Raw genomic sequence first — 21,796 nt, 5'->3', positions numbered from 1 at the left:
AGGAATGTCCTCACAACTGCACAGCAACATAACTTTTTGCTTAGTGTAATTTACCTGTAATCCAAATTAAAAATCTTCACACAAAACACATGAATTCAGTTCATTTAGACTGGCTTTTGCAGGTTAAAAGGGGTTATAAATTAAACCAAATTAAGTACACAAACACAAATACAAACAAACAACATATTGTAATTCACATGGTCTAAGTTGATACTTCTGCACTGCCTCTTGACTCTGTTTTCATGCTTCAGCAAATCAGACTTCAAGAAAAGTGTATTTAAATGGTTGAATGTATTATATATATATATATATATATATAAACGAACAAGACTTTACTTTTTGGTTATTGTTTAGATTTTTCGTAGGGGAAAATGATGGCACTCTGTGGGGATATTTGAACTCACTTTCGGTCCTCATCTCTTCTAATAGAGGGAGGGTCCTGTCTATATGTAAACTATTATATTCCATTTTTTATTAACAATCTCCAATTAAATAATAACAAATATGTATATATTAAAACAATTATATAATTATCAGTTTAATTTTAAATTAATATTTTGATATTTTCAGTTTACGTAAACTTTCACGTTACAGCAGCGCCCTCAACAGCTCGAGCTTGTGCGTGCGCCGGATGCAGTTTCACATAATCACAATCCCAAAGATGGCGGCGTTGGCTGGTAAGTGATGTTTTGACTATAATGACATGCTTTTTAAACAAACATGACTGTGTTTTCAGGTGTATGGCACGGCTACTATCTAGAAATAAGCAGAGTAAAGTGCGTTACTCAACGGGTTGACTGTATCGGGAATCGGTTTTGTAACTTTTAGTGAATGCGCACCCTGACCTTGCTCTGTCTGCGTTAGCTTAGCGGCTAACTGTTAGTTAACAGCGCTGCATACATAAGTCCCAGCTGTAATATTAGGAGCTCTCAGCAACTTTAGCAATCATACGCAACGGCAATATTTATCTTTACACCAAAGTGTAAGTCTATTGTTGTGGTCAGTTTTAAATTGCATTGTAGGTGGACTTACAATGCGGCCGTTACATGCCATCAGCTGTACACTGATTACTAAACCAAACTCCAGTTGAAAACTGTTTAAGTTTAAGGTTCCTGTCTCATTTACACGACAGTCCCGCGAAAAGTACAAGTTAAATACGTTTTAGAAATCACCAAGGGCTACTCTACAGTTCGGCATTCATTAGACACCTAACAAGCAGTAATACATACAGTTAATTATATGTAGAAAAATCTGTCGCAGTCTAAAATTAAAGTATAGCCTAATCTGAGAGGTGATATTTGGATGTTTAGGATACCACTTTCAGTTTTTCTGCGTTTTCAAAAGAAGGGAATATTTATCTTACACACACAGTGTTTGCAGTAAAGTTTACTGGTAAATGAGCACAGATTTTTTGGGGGGTTTTCTTTACGCCATTTTGCACAGTTTGATCAAAATCACTGATCACTGTCAGCATCATCAATAAAGCAGCGGTCAATATGAATAGATCTGGGTCTGTTATAGTATACTGTATGTCTATTAATGTAGGTTTCTTAAGTTTGTGATGCTCTTATTTTGCAGCTCCTCGCCTGGCCTTGTTTGGCTCTTTTTCAACAAGGTAAGAACAACCGACTAATCCGGTTACTTATTTTGAAACTCATTTTAATCCGGCCTCGTCCTCCTGATGATTTTACAGCTGCTACAATATCATTCACTTCACAGAAGTTTCATTTCATGCCCATATTAATATATGTTTCATTCAGCAATCTTAAAAGATTGCCTTTTTTATTTTGTACAAATTTCTTTGAGAGTTTATTTATATTGCTATGCTGTATTAAGAATGTAGCTAAAATCACATCAGGTTTAAGGTTCTCAGACAGAACCAGCATCCTCCTCTGCTCATCTGTCCGCACACAATATTAATAAATATTCATTTTTACATAATGATTGTTCAATATTTTCTGCTTTTGGTACCTTCAAATATCGATTTCTTTGATTTTGTCCTTATTGTTGGTTTGTCTCTCTCTGCCCAACAGACCCATTTCAATTTTTGCTATTCAGCTGAAGAGTCTGCACAGCAGTGCTAAAAGTGACTCTACCAGCACAAGGTGAGAATGAATCTGTTGTTAAAAATAAAGTATAAACTGGTTGCACATGATAAAGCTCCCATCTCTCCTTCTGTTGCAGTGTGGTGCCAGTCAGAGAGAAGAGCACGGCAGTGGCAGCAGCCAAACCAGCATCCGTCGCCAGCAGCAAGGGGGAGTATGTTGTTGCCAAGCTGGATGACCTGGTTAATTGGGCACGCAGGGTGAGCAGATGAGAAGCTGTTGGCTGCGTTAACATCCAGTTTGTCTGGATTAAGGCTCTTTTAGAGTACTGCGGGACATAACAACGCTCTGTAACAACGCTACCCAAGCGCTAGTCGCCGCTGTGTCTTTTTTGTCAGTTGGGTTAATTTTTGTTTTTACTTCCTGCTTCACATCCAAACGCATCATCCAAAACAATCAATTCAAAAATTGCAGAGATGGAGAAGCATCTCAAGTGGAAATCTGCTACTACCAAGCGGACCAATCACAACTCTTGCGGTCTGCGTCGTCATGGTACATAGTTACATTTAGGTGAGGTGAGGTGCACGTTAGGCTATGGTGCTAGGGTCTGCGTATGGTCGCGGTAGCTTCTGCATCAATTTGACGCAAAAGTCTAAACCGCTTATTGGTATCATGAATGTCTGCAGTGTTTTCTCATTTTCATTACATCTGTCCAAGACCGTTTTGATGTCACATTGAAGCTGAAAATAGAAATCCTTTGTCTACATGTGATTCCACTGTAACCTGTGTCGTTGATCTAAAATGGATCTGTGTGTTTTGCGAGTTTAATTTCAGCTCTCGAAGAAGAAGATACTTGTAGTGAGCACAGTCAGAGTATTGGTGTGCAGCTGTTTTTTCTTGTCTTTCTTATCTACTGTGTCTGATTGTTATAATACACGTTTGACAGCAATGTTTGTTATAATTTCTTGCAACGTTGAGATGCAAAAAACACCAGAGGTGTTGGGTCATTAGTCTCATACGCAGTTCAGTACACATGGAAACAATGAATGTCTCAAAGATCACGACAACATGGCAAGACACGGGTTCTTCAGTGGACTCTGGCAAACACTGACTGGCATGCCTTAACAATGACTTCTGTCTCAGATTTCATACTCGCTGCTGGTCTGTCACTATTTGAACACGCTGTCGATGCATTAATAAGAGTTCGTTTAGACACCATCATCTCCTTGTCTCTGTGTTTTTGGTGATCAGTTTTTTGTTGGCTCATCTCTGCCGGTCTTCCTCCCCAGAGCTCTCTGTGGCCTATGACCTTCGGCCTGGCGTGCTGTGCTGTGGAGATGATGCACATGGCTGCTCCACGTTACGACATGGATCGCTTTGGCGTCGTGTTCAGGGCTAGTCCCCGACAGTCTGACGTCATGATTGTGGCAGGAACGCTGACCAATAAGATGGCTCCAGCCCTGCGGAAGGTGAGAAGAGGGACATTATGGATGTACCTGTAAAGATAGCTGCTGCTGCTGTGATAGCATATAAGATGCTTCAACTCGGTTACTGTTCTCCTAAGTTTGACTCAGGTCTTCAAATGAAGGAAAAATGTGTTTCTGTTCACAGCTTGTAGACACTGTCAGTGTTGTCTGCAGGATGTGAGCGCTGAGAACAGTATAGCTGTGTAAATACTGCCTGGATTATGACCAGCCTGTCGGTGGATTGGTAGACTGGCATGAAGCTTTCCTCCAGCTGAATCTACAGATTAGTTGTTAGTCAGACATTACATAACCGTGACTGAAGGCTCCTTCCATCCAACAGGTTTATGACCAGATGCCTGAACCCAGATACGTCATTTCCATGGGAAGGTAAGTTAATTCCTGGAGAGATTTGTTCTCCTGGCCCTCATCTCAGTCCTGTAATTAAATAGAGACCAGATACCTAATCAGTATACGGAGGCTACAGAAGTGGTGGTTCCTCTCCTGTTGACAGAACCGACAAGTTTTATTTTGGCCTGTCATCAACCTGCTCAGGAATTCACATCAGTTAATGTGTTAATGTTATGTGCACAGTCATGTACAACGATTGCAGTCGAGTAATTTTCAGGTGCAAACACAGCTAATGAAAACAGGGACACTACTTGTGTGAGATGGGCAACACACCAGAAAGTGAAGAAAAGATGGGGCTTGTTTTGCTTTTTTTATTTTATTCATATAATCATTTAAAACATGCTTCAGTCGTCGTGATATTAATATTTATAATCATCTCGACATCTGACGGTCATCATGATGATCTTTTAACCTAACTCTGTTAATGAGAAATAAGTTATTTCTTACATAAATAAAAGTCTGTGTATTATTTAGATGTGTGTTGTTTTTTGTTTTTTTGGCACTGTCTAATTCCTCATGTACAGGTATAGGGTTGGGCCTTAAACATTTAGTTTGCCGATAACCTCAAGCATCCTCATACTTTTCCTCTTCCAGCTGTGCTAACGGAGGAGGCTACTACCACTACTCCTACTCTGTCGTCAGAGGCTGCGATCGAATCGTGCCCGTGGACATTTATGTTCCAGGTAGGCTTTACTGAACTCCCCGTATGTAAAGGGTAATATATGAACAACATTTCAGCTCCGTTCGACATCTTTGTACTGGTTTCACCAAAATTTTTAGACTGTGCAAAAAAGTTTCTGGAGATTTGAGACTGACCTATTTAGGCTTAACAAGTTATCTAGATAAATAGTTGAATTACTTTTTCATGTGTCCATCAACAACTTCTCCAAATGTTTTTATTCATACATTTTGTTTTGTTTTATTTTCCCAATAAAGTCCTCATAACAGATTCTTCAAAGAGGCAGAAGTTTTGAGAGTTGCTGAATTCAATCTGTCGTTTTAGTTTGAAAATATGAAAGTGACCCAGAATTCGTAGCAAACTTAAATCAGTCAAGAGCTAAACAGCTTAGCTGAACAGATGACTCAACCCTGACAGCTCTAAACCACAATTATAGTCAGCCTTTGTGAGTCATAGAACAGTCGAGATTTAAAGAGCTGTAGATTGTTTTGGAAAGAGATACTCGAGAACCGCATACGTTGGTATGTCTGTGGTTTGTTGCAATAATAATAACATAATTATTACTGTAATTTAGCCGTTAACTGGAACTATAATTTAGCTGGAACTAGTCTGGACTGCACGTCCAGACTAGTTCCAGTTAACAGCTAAATTACAGTAATAATTATGTTGGCATCTTGAAGTATTAAGAAACACAGTAGTTATAGATACCTGTACTAACAGTGTCAGTAGTAGAAGTGCTTGAGTTATCAGAAGTAGTACCTGTAATTCACTACTAATACGTGCAGATAATGTATATAAACTAGGACTATTTATACATCAGAATATTTAATTGCATAGTTATACATCGCATCACATTTTTTTTTTAATGCTTAAGTTTAATTTTTAACGCACTTTAAAAGGTTATTTTTCGCACTTATTAACATTGGAGTGGACGAATATGCTTCCTTTATACAATGTGTGTTATTACTATTGCAACAAACCCAATCCATTACAAACAACATCCTGATCATTCTGCAGAATAACCTCAAAGGTGCTGGATGCACAAATAAAAAAATCCTGTGTCTACCTTGTAAAGAAAGAAATTCAAGGTAACTTTAGCAGCCCTTATATACACATAGGTAGGGTTTGTTGTTTGATGTAGCAGATCATTTTATAATGTTGTTGCACTTGGTATGACTACAAATATGGCAGCCATATTACTGTATTACACACAGTTCAACATTATAAGAACACACAAGACTCTATTTTGCACCTTTAGGGAATGTGTGGAGGCATATTTTTGTTAATAGGATACTTAACAATTGATCTGTCTTTGTCCTCAGGTTGTCCTCCCACTGCAGAGGCTCTCCTCTACGGGACTTTACAGCTGCAGAGGAAAATCAAGCGTGAGAAGAAGATAAGCATCTGGTACCGAAAGTGAATGTGTAATATGTATTTGTGTGTATCTGGTGTGTTTGATTTCTGGATCCATCTGGAGCACCGCTCCTCCTCCTCCTCCTCCTCCTCCCCCCTCTCCTCCATGTAGAGCTGCAGGAACCAACTTCAGTAAAGTAACTAATGTGATTTACACATAGCTGCTTATTTTCAACCAAATGCTGCAGCAGCCGTTTGGTTCAGGATTTCTTTAGAACAGAGAAGAACACGTACATTAAACCAATCTATATTCCAGTAGCCATATGCAATATGCTTCTCTTTATTTAAAATAACTCTGTCATGAACATTCAGTATCTTAAATGTTACTTTCAATAAACTGGGCTTACATGAAAATCTGTCACTGTGACATGTGTTGTGTCGTTTTTGTTGCTGTGACGTCGGAGTCGAGTCTTAACCACCAGGTGGCTCCTGTGATCACCGGCTCTGACCTTCACCGCTCTTAGTGGACTCTCAGCAGAGCTTTAAAGGAAAATGAGTTTTTATTGAGTGCTGTGTGTTTCGGTTTGAGGCGCGTTTAAACACTGTGCAAACCTGGGAAGGTGACGCGTTCAAGGTGGAAACTGGTCTGTACGAAATCATCTGCGACGTGTTTGAATATTCAGAGTCTGTAGATCGGCTACAATAATTATGTATGCAGAGTTTATTTTACGCATCTGGAGTGTGAATCAGCTGAATCACAGGATCAGTCATCTGCAGCTGAAGAGTGAGACGTTTTATTCCTCCTGTTTTAAATTGCTCCGGATGACTGTCTGCATCCACACATGGCTCAACACAGGAAACGATTCAGTTGTCCACCTACACCTGGAGGACAAAGGACACTCCATTTGAAGACGACTTTTGGCCAGAAAAGACAGATGGTTTGACAGAGGAGTAAAGGAAGCCATCTACGTCAAATTGAACTCTGAACAGGGGAGATGGACTGGGATATAATCTGCCATCAATCTACGATACAGACATCTGTCCCACAGACGTTTGACCTCCATTCACGCCTTGAGACTGGAGCCTCTGACTGACATTGGGTCGTTAGAGCACCACTCATTGGAGAAAGAGGACAGGGACAAACAGTCTCCTCCAACGAGATGTTCCTATTTAAACCCCAACCCCGCACCAGTCATTTAGAACGGAAGAAGCTACTTTGATGAAACATCGTCAAGAAACTCCACAAGTCCAGTTGTCCATCAAGTCTTAGTTTTTGGATAAACCATGACCTGGATGACCGAGGACCTTCTCAGACACACTGTGATGGCTGCAGAAAGGTTGTGAAAAAAGTCACGTTAACAATTACCATAGATCGGTTAAAGGATATTTTATGTGTAATGTTTTTAAAAATTCATCTACAAACTACACCAACATACTGCTGTAGGTTTACACATTAAGAGGCAGCAGGAACCAACCGTGTACTCTAGTTGAAACCACAGCGTCTTCCAACAGGCGCAGAATTAATCAAACTCTCCAACATTTCTCTGAAGAACAGAAAGCAGACCAACTCATTCATTATCTTCCAATGTCTTTTACATCGTTCACCTGTTTTCAGTGGCCAGTCAGTGCGTTAGTGCCACTTTGAGCAGTTAGCAGTAAATCTACCCTTTCTAAAGGCACTAACTAAATATTGATAATACTAATAAACTCACTCTTTAGAACTGACATTTTTAGAAAGGAAAGACTCATTTTATAGGAACTGGCAGCCCAGGGAAGTCACATTTCTAAAATGATAAATGTCCAAATAAATGTTGATAAAATGTGCCCCTTCCAGTCATCAGACACACACTCAGTGAAATGATTACCTGTTCTGTCTTGGTTGGAAATACACAGCAGCTTAAACACGAGTGATTTTAAGCAGCTGCAGATAAATGAAATACCTGCAGTGAAGGAGGGAATCACCCCTAGTTATTGCAAGAGAATCTGTGTCGGCAAATCGTCAGAAAGCATATACCATACCTCAGATGTAATGTGCATCAATTATTAGCCCCATATCTTCAGGTCAGTATATTAAGTAGAAGAGCTGCAGGATTAATCGATAAAAGATGGTGGCTTCTCCGCCTTTTCATTATGAGGTAATAAATTGATTATTTGAGCTATAAAAATGTAGCCACATCTGTTTTACTCTGACCAACAGAATAAAACCTTCAATATATTCAGTGAGTAAATCCTCTTATTTCAGAAGCTGAAACCAGAGGATGCTTGGACTCTGCTTTGAATGATGCATTCCTAATTGTTCCAGTCTTAATGGCCACATCTCTTAATACCCTCGGTTTTCTGCCTCCTCATATTTCTTTCTAAGAGACGTCCTAAATTAAGAGTCCTGATTCAGGCCTGAGGTCTGCCAGCTGCTGTGGTTTCCCACCTGACCGCTGTCTGCCGTTGCATCATCCATCCACGTAATGATTAATGTGTCCTCGCCAGGTGGTAACTTATTCCCACGTGTTCAGATAACATGCACCGTTATCTACAGCCATAAATTAAAACATGTAGACTGTACGCTGTGTCCGTCTCAGCTAGCTGTTCAGCTGATGCTTCAGGTGAAGGTCTTTCATATTTATGCAGCGATGTGTAGATTGAACACACATGAAAGGTGGATAACACATGTTATGGGTGCATGTTGTCCACTGGTTTATTTTATCAGTTAGTTAGCCTGCTCTGTTACTTTTTACACAAGGGGGTTTTCTTTAAATTTCTTCTATACAGCTCTTCATTACTTTTTTCAGAGACAAATATTTCATTTTTTTACTGCATGACATTTATCTGTCTCTCAGATTATATAATTTTATAAATGGTCAATAAAATTTGTCTTTTCACATTGTCATAAAAAATTTCAAAAATTCCTTTTCTACTGTCAAAGTTACAACAGATTTCTGAAACGTTATGTCAATTAACTGAAAATATATATTATAAAAAAAGCATGACTATTAACTCCAATTCCTCTATCCAACAAGTATATTTAAAATGAATCATTCACTGATCACTATTCATGTAAAAATGCCAAATAACAGTTTTAATAATGATAATAATTATCATTTATTCAAGCCATTTGGAGCCACATATTGTGTAGTGGCACTAATCAAATAATAATTTATGAAAATATCCAGCAGTTTATTGTAATATGCTATCAGCAGTAAAATGCTGCTTACACATGAGTAATAGTACTTCATTCATTCATTCATTCATTCATCTTCTATAACCGCTTGTCCTGTGAAGGGTTGCAGGGGGGCTGGAGCCTATCCCAGCTGCCATTGAGCCAGAGGCGGGGGAGTAATAGTACTTTGATAATAAAATGTATAAAGAGTATAGCAAGGCTTTCAGTGCAGGACCTTTACTTGTAGTATGTGTTTTATTTTGTTTTCTGAAGTAAAAGATCTGAATATTCCCTCCACTACTGGCTGTGGAATCCAAATTTTTATGTAACTACTACAAGTCTGCAGAGTTTAATACTGACTATGTTTGACTTTGTATGTTGTCTCTGTGCCTGTGTGGGTTTTCTCCAGGGGCTCTGGCTTCCTCCCATGCCCAAAATGTTCGGTTGCATAGATGTGCATGTTAACCCTGTGATAGTCTGACACCCTGTCCATATTTGCATCCACGCCTATTTTTTTGTATTCATTTGGTATTTATTTATTTATTTTTCATTTAGCGCTCCATAGGGGGTTTTGTTGCTCTTTTTCTAACATCTCTTACTATACTCTGTGAAATCCATTACAAAGCACGTCTCTGCACATGCTGCGATATATTCACTGCTTGGTCTAAAATTGGGCTAAGCTTGGCAGGAAAGACGGTAGGTGATAAAAGACTTGGAACAGGTGAGCCTCAGCGGGGTGAAAATGCATTTTTGGTGGTTTCATGTGGCTTCAGCTGCTGTTGTCTCAATTTATTTGTTACAAACATATCGGAGGCTATGCAGCAGCTACATGGCTATAATGACCACTAAACCTGAAACTCCACACTGTAGTAAAGACGAAACTGAAAACCAATGTGAAGTTGAATGTAAAATAAATACAAGGAAATGTTGAGTGATTTGGGATGGTGTTGGGTTTATTGAAATGTGGCAGAATGGCAAGGGTCGAGGAGAGGAGGCACTTCTCAGTAAAAAAAAAAAAAAAGGTTGCAGCGGTATCTTCAGACTTTAGTCTTTTAGAATGGTGGGAGTGATCATCTTCTTGAAGGAGTAGTATTTGCATTCACTGGGTGGTGCAATGTCCATGGTGGTGGTGCTAATCTTCTCCCTCTTGAAGCCGGCTTGGAGCAGATGAGGCACCTGGGTCTCCTGTAAACCATTAACAGAGAGAGATGGACAGTGTGAGGCGGCTCGCGGCTTTAATCTGCCTCTACAGCAAGACCCTGTTTATCATTAACCCTGAAATGATTGTAACTCAGACGTGCAGCACTGCGCGGATTAATATCGCCCTAAATACGCGTGCTAAAACACACGTCAACAATCAGACTTTAGAAGAAGACTTTTTTGGAGGTTACTGAAAGAGTTTGGGCACTCTACACTTCATTCATCCAATAAACATCCTAAATTGTTATATTTTTAGTGCATCTGGATTATAGCCTGAATTTTAAGAGTGGCAGCAGTGCCAGTGACAACAGTCGTGTCCCTAGTCTACTGAATTTAAAGCAATTAAAATGTAAAAGTGTTACAAAAACATCAGAATGTCCTTTAAAAACTGTTGAATTTTGAGTTGATGTGCATTAACGATCGATGAGGAGGAGCTACTCACAGCTATGAAACATTACAATAAAGTGCAATTGTTAATGTCAGAGCTCCAGAAAAAAAATCAACCTTCTCTTTGGAAGGTTAAAGACCGTATCAATCTAAACATCTCAGTTTGAGTTCTGCAATGCGTTGTATCGTTTCCTGTTAGTATTAAGCAGTAAAACACATGGATTTCTTGATTGGAGTTGACACAATGAACATTTCTGTTGTGTCCTCGGTTGAATCGTGAAGCTGACCAACCTCAAACATTTTCTCGATGTTGTCGTATTTGCTCTTGAGCAGCTCGCCCCAGGAGGTCAGGTTGCAGTAGGTGAGTACGCCGCCGGATTTCAGCAGCCTGTGGGCGTGACCCTGCAGAAAAAAAGAAAAAAGAAAAAAAACACCAAGAAAACATCAGTCCTTCAGCTCCAGATATCTGAGGATATGTTCTCTGTTCTTTCCAAGCTACAGGTCGACTAAAGTCACTGATTTTGATCAGTGTCTTTTCCAAACAGTGATTCACTGATTATCTATTATCCTCCATTTTAATGTGTATAACTTGGTGTGAGTGTATTTTAACTACCAACCTTGATGAAGTCAAACTGGTGAGTGTGCCATGTGTCCTCAGACAGAGGGTATGTGTCATACAGGATACCTGAGAGAGGAGGGACACAGAGTTAGCAGACAACAGGCCAATCAACCACATATCCACACGTTGTTGTTTTTTTATCACTACTTTTGGCTTTTAGTTCTGCAAACAGTACAAATACACTTATAAATGTGGATAAAATCATAATTTAAATAGGCAAGTCAGGTTGAGTTGAATCAGAGTGGATGTCCCAGTCCGACGGTGTGGTGGTGTTTAAAAAAGGCTATGCAAACAGATTCTTTTGATTTAGACCATAATAAATTAAAGAATCTGAAATAAAACAGTTGAACAAGTTGAATATCTCCATGTATGATAAAGTCTGATTTTATTTCTTACCATCAAAGTGGTTGTCTGGGAGAGTGGGAACAACGTCCTCCCAAAGGCCCTTCAGAGGGACGACCTGCGGCAACGCAAACACTCATTAGCAGAGTAAACTTTACCAGTCTTTACGCTCCAAGTCCAGAAAATATCAGCAGATGATAGCAACCCGACAGATTTACTGACCTTATGTGGCTGAGACTTGGCCCAGTTCTCCAGTCGTGCGAAGACGCCGTCGTTGCACTCGATGATCCAGTGCTCCTCGATGGGGAAAGACTCCACTTTGGTGGCGGCGATGGCCATGCCAAAACCAATCTCTAGGACCCGACCGCCTGCCAGACAAATCACAACAAAACAGAAAATATTGTTAAAGCTGGGTTAAACAGGGTTTAATGTAGGAACAAATCTCTCCGAATGTACATGGTCTCGTTTCAAGTTCTGCAGTCACACCTGCAATAAAACAGGTGTTGTTTGAGGCTTATTAACACAACAATATCAATATTTGTCAGTATTCTACACATGGATATCCTGGAATGCTATTTTATATATATAGAGACCAAAGCTTTCACTCTCACGTCGCTCTGGAGGGAAGACCAGTTGGTTGTAACATGTGGTTTCACAGAAAGGTCAAAGGGTTTCCTTTACTTCAGAGGGGCATATAAATAGATGAGGAGTAAAGCCCATTAAGTTAGTGCTCAAACACATTCAGAATGATTTATTTGGTTTTTAGATTGTCAGTGAAATGTCTGCTTTTTAAAATCTTGTTAATTTATGTGTAATGTCGGGGAAAAAAGTGCAAGAGGTAAGGAAGAATTTGATATTTCACATGTGAATGAAAAGTATGTCAACATCTGGTTTACTTAAATTGACTTTAAGCAAAAAAGAAAAAGAATTAAATGAGATGTAACCTGTCAAAAACAAACAAACTGCAAATAAAGTCATACAATGTGAGTATCCAGCAATCATAAAACACAATCATTGTGTACATGCAGAAACGGGTGTACATTCAGAAACGTTGTATCTAGTGGATAACGTCCACACGTGGTAATAAAATCCCCAACATAACAACATGCACATTATTTAAAACACACTTTTAAAGCAGATTATTAAATAAACCGTGCATTTTAGGTGTGCAGGCTGTTTTGGTGCACATGCTTGCTTCTTCTGTTCGACCCACGACAGCGTGCGGACAGTTTATTCTCACATAAAGCTAAAATCAGATGAGTTGTTTCCCCCTGCAGATTTCTTGGACGGTCCTCAGGAGTGAAGTAACAGCTGCTGTCGTACTCACCATGCTGCTCTCACTCTCACACGTGTCTTAACACAAATGAAGGGAAAAGCTCACATGTGTATAAACAAACAAACAAAAAAAAATGTGTAAAAAGTGCATTTTAATATATTTAAATAATTAAATAAATAATAGTCTGCAAAATCTCAATCAATAAATGTGAGTATTCCTTTTTCCACCACTTTATATCGATATAATCTTCAGATCTGGACCTATTTAAAATAACTTTCTAATATATTTGTTAAACAATAATTTATGCCACTGTATACAGTCTAGAAAGGAAAGAATAGTGTGCTGACTTAGCTTATTGTGAATGCCACTTGTTGTCTGTTTAAAAGTTTAGTTTTTACTGGACAAAACTATTTTATTTTTGCTATAGTATTATATGCATAGCATTTATGTTCATAAGTTGAGTTGGATGCCTTATTTATGCAAGAAACAAAACATTTAAAAATCTTATATCTGTAACTTATGACACGGAGCTGTATCAATTTGTTGTGATACTTGTAAATAATCAAAAAACCTATAGGCCTATGCCTGTTGAGCAGTCGCCTTTACAAAACAACTATTTCGGTGAACTTCGTGGGGGGTGTGCATGAGTCTATTACCGGACAAATCAAAGTCAAGAACTGTGGTGTCCGATAATGGACATTTCCCCGAAACTCCGACGGTTACCTTTTGAGGCTGCAACGGTCGCCAGGGAGTGCATGTACGGGGTCTCCCAGCGCTCCATCACCGGCTTGCCCATGATCTCCAAGTGTGTGTCGGTTTCATTGTAGCCGGCGCTAGCGTCGTGCCAAGTGGCCTTGCAGTCCTCTCCCTTTGAGAAAATGGGCTGAGCAGCGGTGCTCATTTTGTTGTGTTGTTGTTGTTGTTGTTTGGTTTCTGTTGATCGGGTTTTTTGGTAGACTGGCGTCTCCACACAGAAGAGGGTGAAAGGCAGAAGGCGACGGCTTATATCGGACCCAGAAACGCTGACACCGCAGCAGTTTGACTGCTGGTCAAGAACGCACACGCTCCAAAGATCAAGATCCTCTGAAGACAAGATGAGTCACTCGGTGGTAAATAAAATCACTTTTAAGTTTCCTCCCATCAACTATAAAGTCTATAAAGTTGATTACACTCACTTGCCAGATCATTAGGTACACTAGTATAAAAATACATTCCCACTAATTATATTACAACTTTTGCAGCACTACATTTACTAGGCTACTATACTACATGTACATTCTACTACAATATACCATGACAAAATGCACAGCAGACTATGAACATGACATATCTACACACTCATTCGCCAGTTCATTAGGTACACAGGTCAACAGAGTCCTGCACTAAACCTTAGCTTTATGACTGATTATGTTCAATTCATGCTGAAACAGTGTAAGAGGAGTGGAAAGGCACCACTATTATCATTGTTAGTTAGTGGTTCTGTTAAATTATACTGAATTAAAGTGTTTCTGTTATTTAGCGTGTCAGAATAATAGAAACACGTGTTGATACAACTTATAATTCAATAGTATTACAAACTGCCCTCTTTTAAGTGAAAACACAGTTGAATGAACAGCTCTACCAGTTATTCTAAACAAATGTTAAATACCATAACCTTCATGAAGCTCAGCACTGTTGACTGAAATGGCAAGTGAGCAGATTTTCTGCCAATAAGTATAGTAGATAACGCTAGATGGAACTTGTGAGCTCCTGATTATGACGTGATAAGTTGTGTACTAAAACTGGTACTTCAAAATTAGCCTTAAGTCGTGAGAACACCACCGCTGAGCAACTGTTGGTGTCTTGGTGTCTTATGTTTTAGTGGTGCAAATAACCTGAAATAACATTTGTAACTAATCAGTTCCCCCAAACCAGCTATAGACCTGTGGGCTTTGTGGTCTCTCAAGGTCTAGAGGGCTCCAGGCAGGTGCCCACCTTGCATGGTTGGTAATCCAGCACTGACCAGTATGAAATGATCTCTTCGAAACCTGTCACCAAACCGTTGCCTAAAGTATCTTCCTGGATACTTTGTTTGGTACCCAGAATCAACAGCAGAGTGAGAGGTTGTTGCATTTTCTTCTCTCTGGGTGTTGGCATGAACAGCTGAAATCAACCATTGCACTGGATCTTATTCACACAAGTTGTACATTAGCTCTTGTTGTGTAACATCTTGTTGCTGCCCTAATATGTGACCCTAAATACTGTATATTTACTCTAATGTTGTTAATGGATTAATATCTTATAATACAGTGCAAACTAACTTGAGTTTAACTCCACTGTGTCTTTGGGACGCTGCGTGTCTTCAGTTTGTCCAGGAGACCCTGGGTTACTACAGCAATAGGGTCAACAGATGTCTGCATAAATCTAGTCATAAAGGGCCAGTCCACACCAAACACACTAAATGATCCCCTTAGACTATATACTACAAATGGAATCTTAATTATAATTCAAATTATCTGGTAAACAGAAGTCACCAGCAGATTTGTCTGCTACTTCTTCTAATTATACGTAAAAATATTTAATCTTCTTCTATTCATACACACAAATGATTCAGGGGAGGGACACACAGCAGTTAACATGCTATACAGTAATAGCACAGAATTGCATGACTAGTAGTAGATAGGAAATTAGAGGGCAAGAGCTCTGTGCCAGAGAAAAGAAAGTGGAGGATGCGAGAGTGTCACTTAAGCCTTTTCCTCAAAAACAGTTCGTCTGATCATCTTTCCTAAGCCCCTCTGCCCTGGTTACTCATCATCCACTTCACTCCCATTAGGTGGTGCTGAGTGGGACCGGCTCCTAGGTGAGGGTCCTCGTCCCACCGCAGGTTTTCATCCACTTGCCGCTCTTACATGAGGCACTTCATTCACACAGACTTTGATATAAGGACCAATAAACCATCACTGTGTGGATCTCAAAGGTAGTCATCTCGTAGTCCCAGTGAAGCCCATATGAGGCCTTTTGAGGAGATTTAGCTGCCAGAAGTGTCCCACTTTGGTCGGACAGTGTTGGTATTGAATTGCAGACAAAAGTGTAACATGACTTGTATAATTTCAAGCAATGTCAGATGCAGTAGTTTCAAGGTTCTCGGTTTTATCTGGTGCATAATTAAACGCTACGCGGCTGCTAACCTGTCGTACCAATACAGACCCTCACTGCCTCAGAGCAGGGATTGTTGACTTGTCCGAGGTCTGAATGTGTCAAAGGTTGCTTCTGTACTTTGGATTAGCCTTTCTCCAAACCACATGATGCATAAATCACTAGAAAAATGTTTTAAAAAAACATGTTAAGAACCAGATTTCCAGTGTTGAACTATGTTTTTATTTCCAGATATTCATCCAAAAATAGCATATACCCATCTATGAAATAAAAATATAGATAAAAACCCAAAGCCACTCTTTATATTAAAGGTGCCATTCAAACTAAATCATGAAGAAACATGAGAAGACTACTGATAGCCCTACACAGTCTGCTCTTACTCAGTGAAATTCAGTATCATCATTAATAAATCAATATTATTTTACCATGATAGTTCAGTGAAATGCTGTGAGACAATTTCATTTTGTCTGTGTGTCCAACATTTCCAACATGTAGTCTCACATTTACCTCAACATTCCACCAGTTATTTTATTCAGGTCTCCTTCTTTCCTCTTTGCTTATGTTGCAACTCACTTATAACACAAAAGCATTTCTGTCATACCGGAGTATTTGGACGTCCATTAATCGGGGTCAAAGGGCAGTAGATGGACTGACTTCCACAGGCCAGTCAGATAATCCCTTATTCCTTTATCAGTCGGTACAGAGGTCTTTTTGGTTTTGCTATTCACATTGCAGTAGAATTCCACAAGTTGTATCAAAGAAAATAAGATAAGATAAGATAAGAAGATAAGAAAAACCTTTATTCGTCCCACAATGGGGAAATTGCAGTTTGCAACAGCATGCAGAAATGATATAATAATAATAGATATATAATAATAGATATATTGCACATATTAAGAGTGCTCGCTGTGGAGCCTAACAGCAGCAGGAAGGAAAGACCTTCTGTATCTTTCCTTCACACATCGAGGGTGAAGCAGTCTGTCACTGAAGCTGCTCCTCAGTCCCGTCAGGTCACCATGCAGGGGGTGGGACTCATTGTCCAGCATGGAGGACAGTTTAGCCAGAACTCTCCTGTCACCCACCTCCCTCACTGAGTCCAAGGGGCAGCCCAGGACAGAGCTGGACTTCCTGATGATCTTATCCAGCTTCTTCCTCTCCCTCTCTGTGATGCCACTGCTCCAGCAGACCACTCCATACAAGATGGCTGATGCCACTACTGAGTCATAGAAGGTCTTCAGGAGTGCCCCTTTCACTCCAAAAGACCTCAGTCTCCTCAGAAGGTAGAGCCTGCTCTGTCCCTTCCTGTAGAGTGCATCAGTGTGGTGAGATCAGTCCAATTTGGTGTTGAGGTGAACACCCAGGTACTTATAAGAGTCCACTTGCTCAATGTCCATTCCCTGGATGTTCACGGGTGAGGGGAAGGCAGAACGGCGTCTACGAAAATCCACCACCATCTCCTTGGTTTTCCCCGCGTTGATCAGGAGGTGGTTTCGCTGACACCAGTCTACAAAGTTCCCCGTCAGTCCTCTATACTCTGCGTCATCATCATCCCTGATGAGGCCTACCATCGCAGAGTCGTCAGAGAACTTCAGCAGTACACAGCTGTTGGTGTTGTGTCTGAAGTCTGCTGTGTAGAAGGTTGGAGCCCAAAATGGCCTAAGATATGAGACAAAAGTCACCGTGTTGTCATTATAGGTGTAAAACAAGGTCAGAACAGGTTTAAAATAATCATAATCATAAAAGGTGTAAAAAAAAAATAGTAAAGTGAGATAAACGCAATAATGTTTTCGAAAAAAAGACTCAGAAACATATTTGAGACTATTTCAGAAAGCAGTTCAGATCAATGTGTCATCTTTTAAGGTTGAGATTTATTCAGATTTTTAAAGATGTAATATTGTATTTTTACTTTTATTTTATTTTGGTCTGATTGTCTTATGGCATTTATGCTGTGGAGTTAATGTTCTATGTAACTGTTCTGTGGTCAAAAACATTTCCCACATTTACATCACTTCACATTTTCTGAACTTCCAACTGCATTGGCCCTCTGGTGGCTCTCAGGATTAATACATGCGAGATGGTTTTCTGCCTCTTGGCAGCATAAATAGATGAAAATGTGTCATGACAGACTATGATGGCTGGAATAAATCCACCAAACTCAGTAAAAATCTAAATCATCTGTCAGAGGGTGGATTCAGACTTAAGCTTGTGCGAGAGTTCACAGCCAAAACACAACATCTGTTCTGGTGTTACTGCCGAATGCCTGCCTTACAATAAACAGATGTCTCTTGGTCCTAGGGTCAGTTTTAAAACTGCCTCACTCAGCAAGCCTCAAAGTAAACATGCTGATAAAGATGTGCTTGTGAGGAATAATAGGCTGACTTTAAAAAAATTCTAAATTCTATTTTTAATATTAATGAATTAAAATGTACCAACATATGAACACATTTGAGCATAATCAAATTTAAAGCACTGTCTCTCTCAACCTGGCATTGGTAGGTGATGTCGGACTTCGGGTTAGTTTCAGCTATAAAAATATATGTAACATGTACTGTATGTATATTAACTAGCCTTCAGAAAATGAAGGAAATGAATGGAAACTGTTATATATCAGTTAGACTGGTATTGATTTGAACCAGTCTGGTCATCAACAAAGTATTTTTGCCCAGAGACCCACGAGTCACTGGATGTTTTCTTCTTTTTAAACCATTTCCGTTAAGCCATAGGGAAATATTCAGTAAAAAAAAAATCAGTTTTTGAAATATTAAAACCAGCCTAACTGGCACCAATAACCATACCACGTTTAAAGTCACTTAAATTCACTTGCTCTCAGATGCTTACGTTGAACTTCACCAGATCCTCTTGACAATGTCTGCATACACCAATCAGGCGTAACATTATGACCTAATTGTGTGTAGGTCTCCCTTGTGCCCCCAAAACAGTTGTGACTCATCAGAGAATGGACATGGGCCTTCTGAGGGTGTCCTGTGGTGTCTGGAAACAGAATGTTGTTAGTGGGGGCCTTTGGGTCCTATGGGTTGAGGGGAGGGGTCTCTGTGGATCATCCCACAGATACTTGATCAGTTTGGGATCTAGTGAATTTGGAGGCCAGGTCAACACCTTGTGCTGTTCTTCATGTTTTTTTAGTTGTTCCTAACCATTTTTGTGTGTGTGTCTGTGTCAGGCTGCATCCTGCTGGGGATGGCTGCTGCCATCAAGGAGTGTCATTGCCATGGGGTGGGGGTGCCTGGTCTGGTCTAGGTGGGTGCTACATGTCTAAGTAACATCCACATGAATGCCAGGTCCAAAAGTTTCCCAGCAGAAGACTGAGTTGTCACAACATGTTTTTTTTTTTACTTGTCATGTCAGTGGTCATAATGTTGTGTCTGATCTGTGTATTTAAATGCATTGAGTTTCTGCCTCATGATTGGCTGATTACATATTTACTTCGAGAAGCGGCTGAACAGATATTCCTAAAGAAGTGGCCAGTGTAGTTTTGGAGGATATTGTGCTTTTTCATCCAGAGAAAACTATTAAGAATGAATTATATGAAAGCCGAGATGATACAAATCAACACAAATAAAATGCAACAAATTAAATGCTATTTCCACCAGCATATACAACATACACAACTTATCAGACACTTATGTTCTTAACATCTCTCCCGAAAAAGTTTCACCCCCATTCACAGATTGAGGCTGGAGATGCTGGCCACTAATGGGTTGTTAGAGAACCACTTATTGTGAAAAAATGGGATACTGCCCAGGTTTTATAAAACTCAGCAACTTCCATTAATTACAGGTGAGTATTACATTGTTAACAGACCCTATTCTTGTGAGTTTCAGGTAGGCACCACCCACAGATCTTTTTGATAAAAACCTGAACTCCCCACCAGTCTTTTAAAGCTGAGGTTGCATCTTGGATGATGGCGAAACATCTCTCAAAAGGTCCAGTTGACTTAGTCTTATCTTTGTTTTTAGATAAGAACCTGGAAACCTGAATAGATATCTCTGTATTGCTGCTTATACCAGGGGTAAGGGGATCATTTAGTGTGTTTGGTGTGGACTAGCACTTTATGACCAGATTTATGCAGACATCTGTTGACCCTATTGCTGTAGTAACCCAAGGACCCCTTGTCAAACTGAAGACATGCAGTGTCCCAAGGACATAGTGGAGTTAAAATCACCACCCGAAAAAAAATAAGGGCACACACTAATATTTCGTTGGCCTGCCTTTAGCTTTGATTACAGCACGCATTTGCTGTGGCATTGTTTTGATAAGCAGTGTCACAAGATTTATTTCCATCCAGTGTTGCATTCATTTTTCACCAAGATCTTGTACTGATGATGGGAGAGTCTGACCACTGTGCAAAGCCATGATGTCTCATGCTCCCTGAACCACTCTTTACCAATTTGAGCCCCATGAATCCTGGCATTGTCATCTTGGAATATGCCCGTGTCATCAGGGAAGAAAAAATCCATTGATGGAATAACCTGGTCATTCAGTATATTCAGGTAGTCTGCTGACCTCATTCTGGACCTAGACCTGAGCAACTGCAGCAACCCCAGATCATAGCACTGCCCCCACAGGCTTGTACAGTAGACACTATGCATGATGGGTGCATCACTTCATCTGCCTCTCTTCTTACCCTGATGCCCCCATCACTCTGGAACTGGGTAAATCTGGACTCATCAGACCACATGACCTTCTTCCATTGCTCCAGAGTCCAATCTTTATGCTTCCTAGCAAATTGAAGCCTTTTTGTCTGGTTAGCGTCACTGATTAGTGGTTTTCTTAAGGCTACACAGCTGTTCAGTCCCAATCCCTTGAGTACCCTTCACCTTCCCCACTATCTTTCCAGATTGTAATAATTCGTTGGACAGTTCTTAACCCAATTTTAGTAGTTTCTACAATCACCTTAGATGTTTTCTCTGCTTGATGCATGCCAATGATTTGACCCTTCTCAAACAAAGTAACATCTTTTCCACAACCATGGGATGTGTCTTTTGACATGGTTGTTTAAGAAATGAGAAGCTACTCATTGCATCAGTTGGGGTTAAATAACTTGTTGCCAGCTGAAAGATAATCATCCGTGCAGTAATTATCCAACAGGGGGCTCGTACCTATTTGCTTTGTTAAATCCAGGTGGCAATTTTTTTTTTTCTGGCCAGGCAGTGTATTTTACTGCTTTGGATGTTAGTGTGTTTGAGAAATATTAGCTGGGATGCAGTACAGTGCACAACTGGAAGAGGGTGCTGTTTTTAACCAGTGGAGCTTGTGGTGGAGAAGGAACTGTTGGCATCTTCAGTCTCTGGCTTTGTGGTTTATGGTGATTGCCTCAGATTGTCAATCTTTCCATACAGACTGCAGCGCTGCAAAACTGTCAGGATCTGATTTTAAACCTATGAATTTTGTCAGATTGGAATTTTAAAAATGCCATTAGAAAATATTGGATTTATTTCACACGTGATGCTACATATCTGAACTGGCTCACAAACAGAAGACATGAATCACTGTATATCACCCAAGTTAATCTGAATAACATCTTCTAATCACAGGTGACTATCTGGTCATTAAGAGACTCTGGTCCAGCCACACATGTTCCCAATAAGAAAAACGCCCCACCACTCATTTGAAAACACTGGATTTATGTCAGATGTGAGGATGAATCTCAGAACTGGCTCACAACCAGATGACATGAAGAGCTTAAGTTCTAACTGGAGGTTTAAAGTTAA

The 21,796-nt window shown here is 39.9% G+C and overlaps 2 protein-coding genes across 2 annotated transcripts; one reads left to right on the top strand and one right to left on the bottom strand.

The window, feature by feature from the left end:
* The first annotated feature begins 633 nt into the window (after window positions 1-633).
* ndufs7 (NADH:ubiquinone oxidoreductase core subunit S7) lies at window positions 634-6,359 on the top strand. The gene is made up of 8 exons (XM_084548300.1): window positions 634-677; window positions 1,579-1,615; window positions 2,034-2,105; window positions 2,185-2,305; window positions 3,335-3,514; window positions 3,852-3,898; window positions 4,514-4,602; window positions 5,921-6,359. Exons 1-8 carry the CDS (start codon window positions 662-664, stop codon window positions 6,016-6,018), a joined length of 660 nt encoding a protein of 219 aa, XP_084404426.1. The 5' UTR covers window positions 634-661; the 3' UTR covers window positions 6,019-6,359.
* A 3,359-nt stretch (window positions 6,360-9,718) lies between these two features.
* gamt (guanidinoacetate N-methyltransferase) lies at window positions 9,719-13,925 on the bottom strand. Its single transcript, XM_084548849.1, has 6 exons — window positions 13,653-13,925; window positions 11,876-12,021; window positions 11,708-11,771; window positions 11,310-11,377; window positions 10,984-11,094; window positions 9,719-10,290 (listed from the first exon to the last, which is right to left on the bottom strand). The coding sequence occupies exons 1-6, from the start codon at window positions 13,828-13,830 to the stop codon at window positions 10,150-10,152; spliced, it is 708 nt and encodes a 235-aa protein (XP_084404975.1). The 5' UTR covers window positions 13,831-13,925; the 3' UTR covers window positions 9,719-10,149.
* Window positions 13,926-21,796: the final 7,871 nt, after the last annotated feature.

This window comes from Chelon labrosus (genome assembly GCF_963514085.1).
Source record: "Chelon labrosus genome assembly, chromosome: 7".
Classification (NCBI taxonomy): domain Eukaryota; kingdom Metazoa; phylum Chordata; class Actinopteri; order Mugiliformes; family Mugilidae; genus Chelon; species Chelon labrosus.
The sequence above is the reverse complement of the archived record's forward strand: the minus strand, read 5'-3'. Positions and strand labels throughout refer to the sequence as shown.

What these genes read in the sequence shown, in the direction of transcription:
- gamt (XM_084548849.1), bottom strand. Translation starts at nt 13,830, where the DNA reads ATGAGCACCGCTGCTCAGCCCATTTTCTCAAAGGGAGAGGACTGCAAG. An exon ending in ACCAGTTTGACTTCATCAAG is followed by an intron (nt 11,095 to 11,309) that starts GTTGGTAGTTAA and finishes TTTTTTCTGCAG; the next exon opens with GGTCACGCCCACAGGCTGCT. An exon ending in ACATCGAGAAAATGTTTGAG is followed by an intron (nt 10,291 to 10,983) that starts GTTGGTCAGCTT and finishes AATGGTTTACAG; the next exon opens with GAGACCCAGGTGCCTCATCT.
- ndufs7 (XM_084548300.1), top strand. An exon ending in AGTGACTCTACCAGCACAAG is followed by an intron (nt 2,106 to 2,184) that starts GTGAGAATGAAT and finishes CTTCTGTTGCAG; the next exon opens with TGTGGTGCCAGTCAGAGAGA. An exon ending in CGTGGACATTTATGTTCCAG is followed by an intron (nt 4,603 to 5,920) that starts GTAGGCTTTACT and finishes CTTTGTCCTCAG; the next exon opens with GTTGTCCTCCCACTGCAGAG.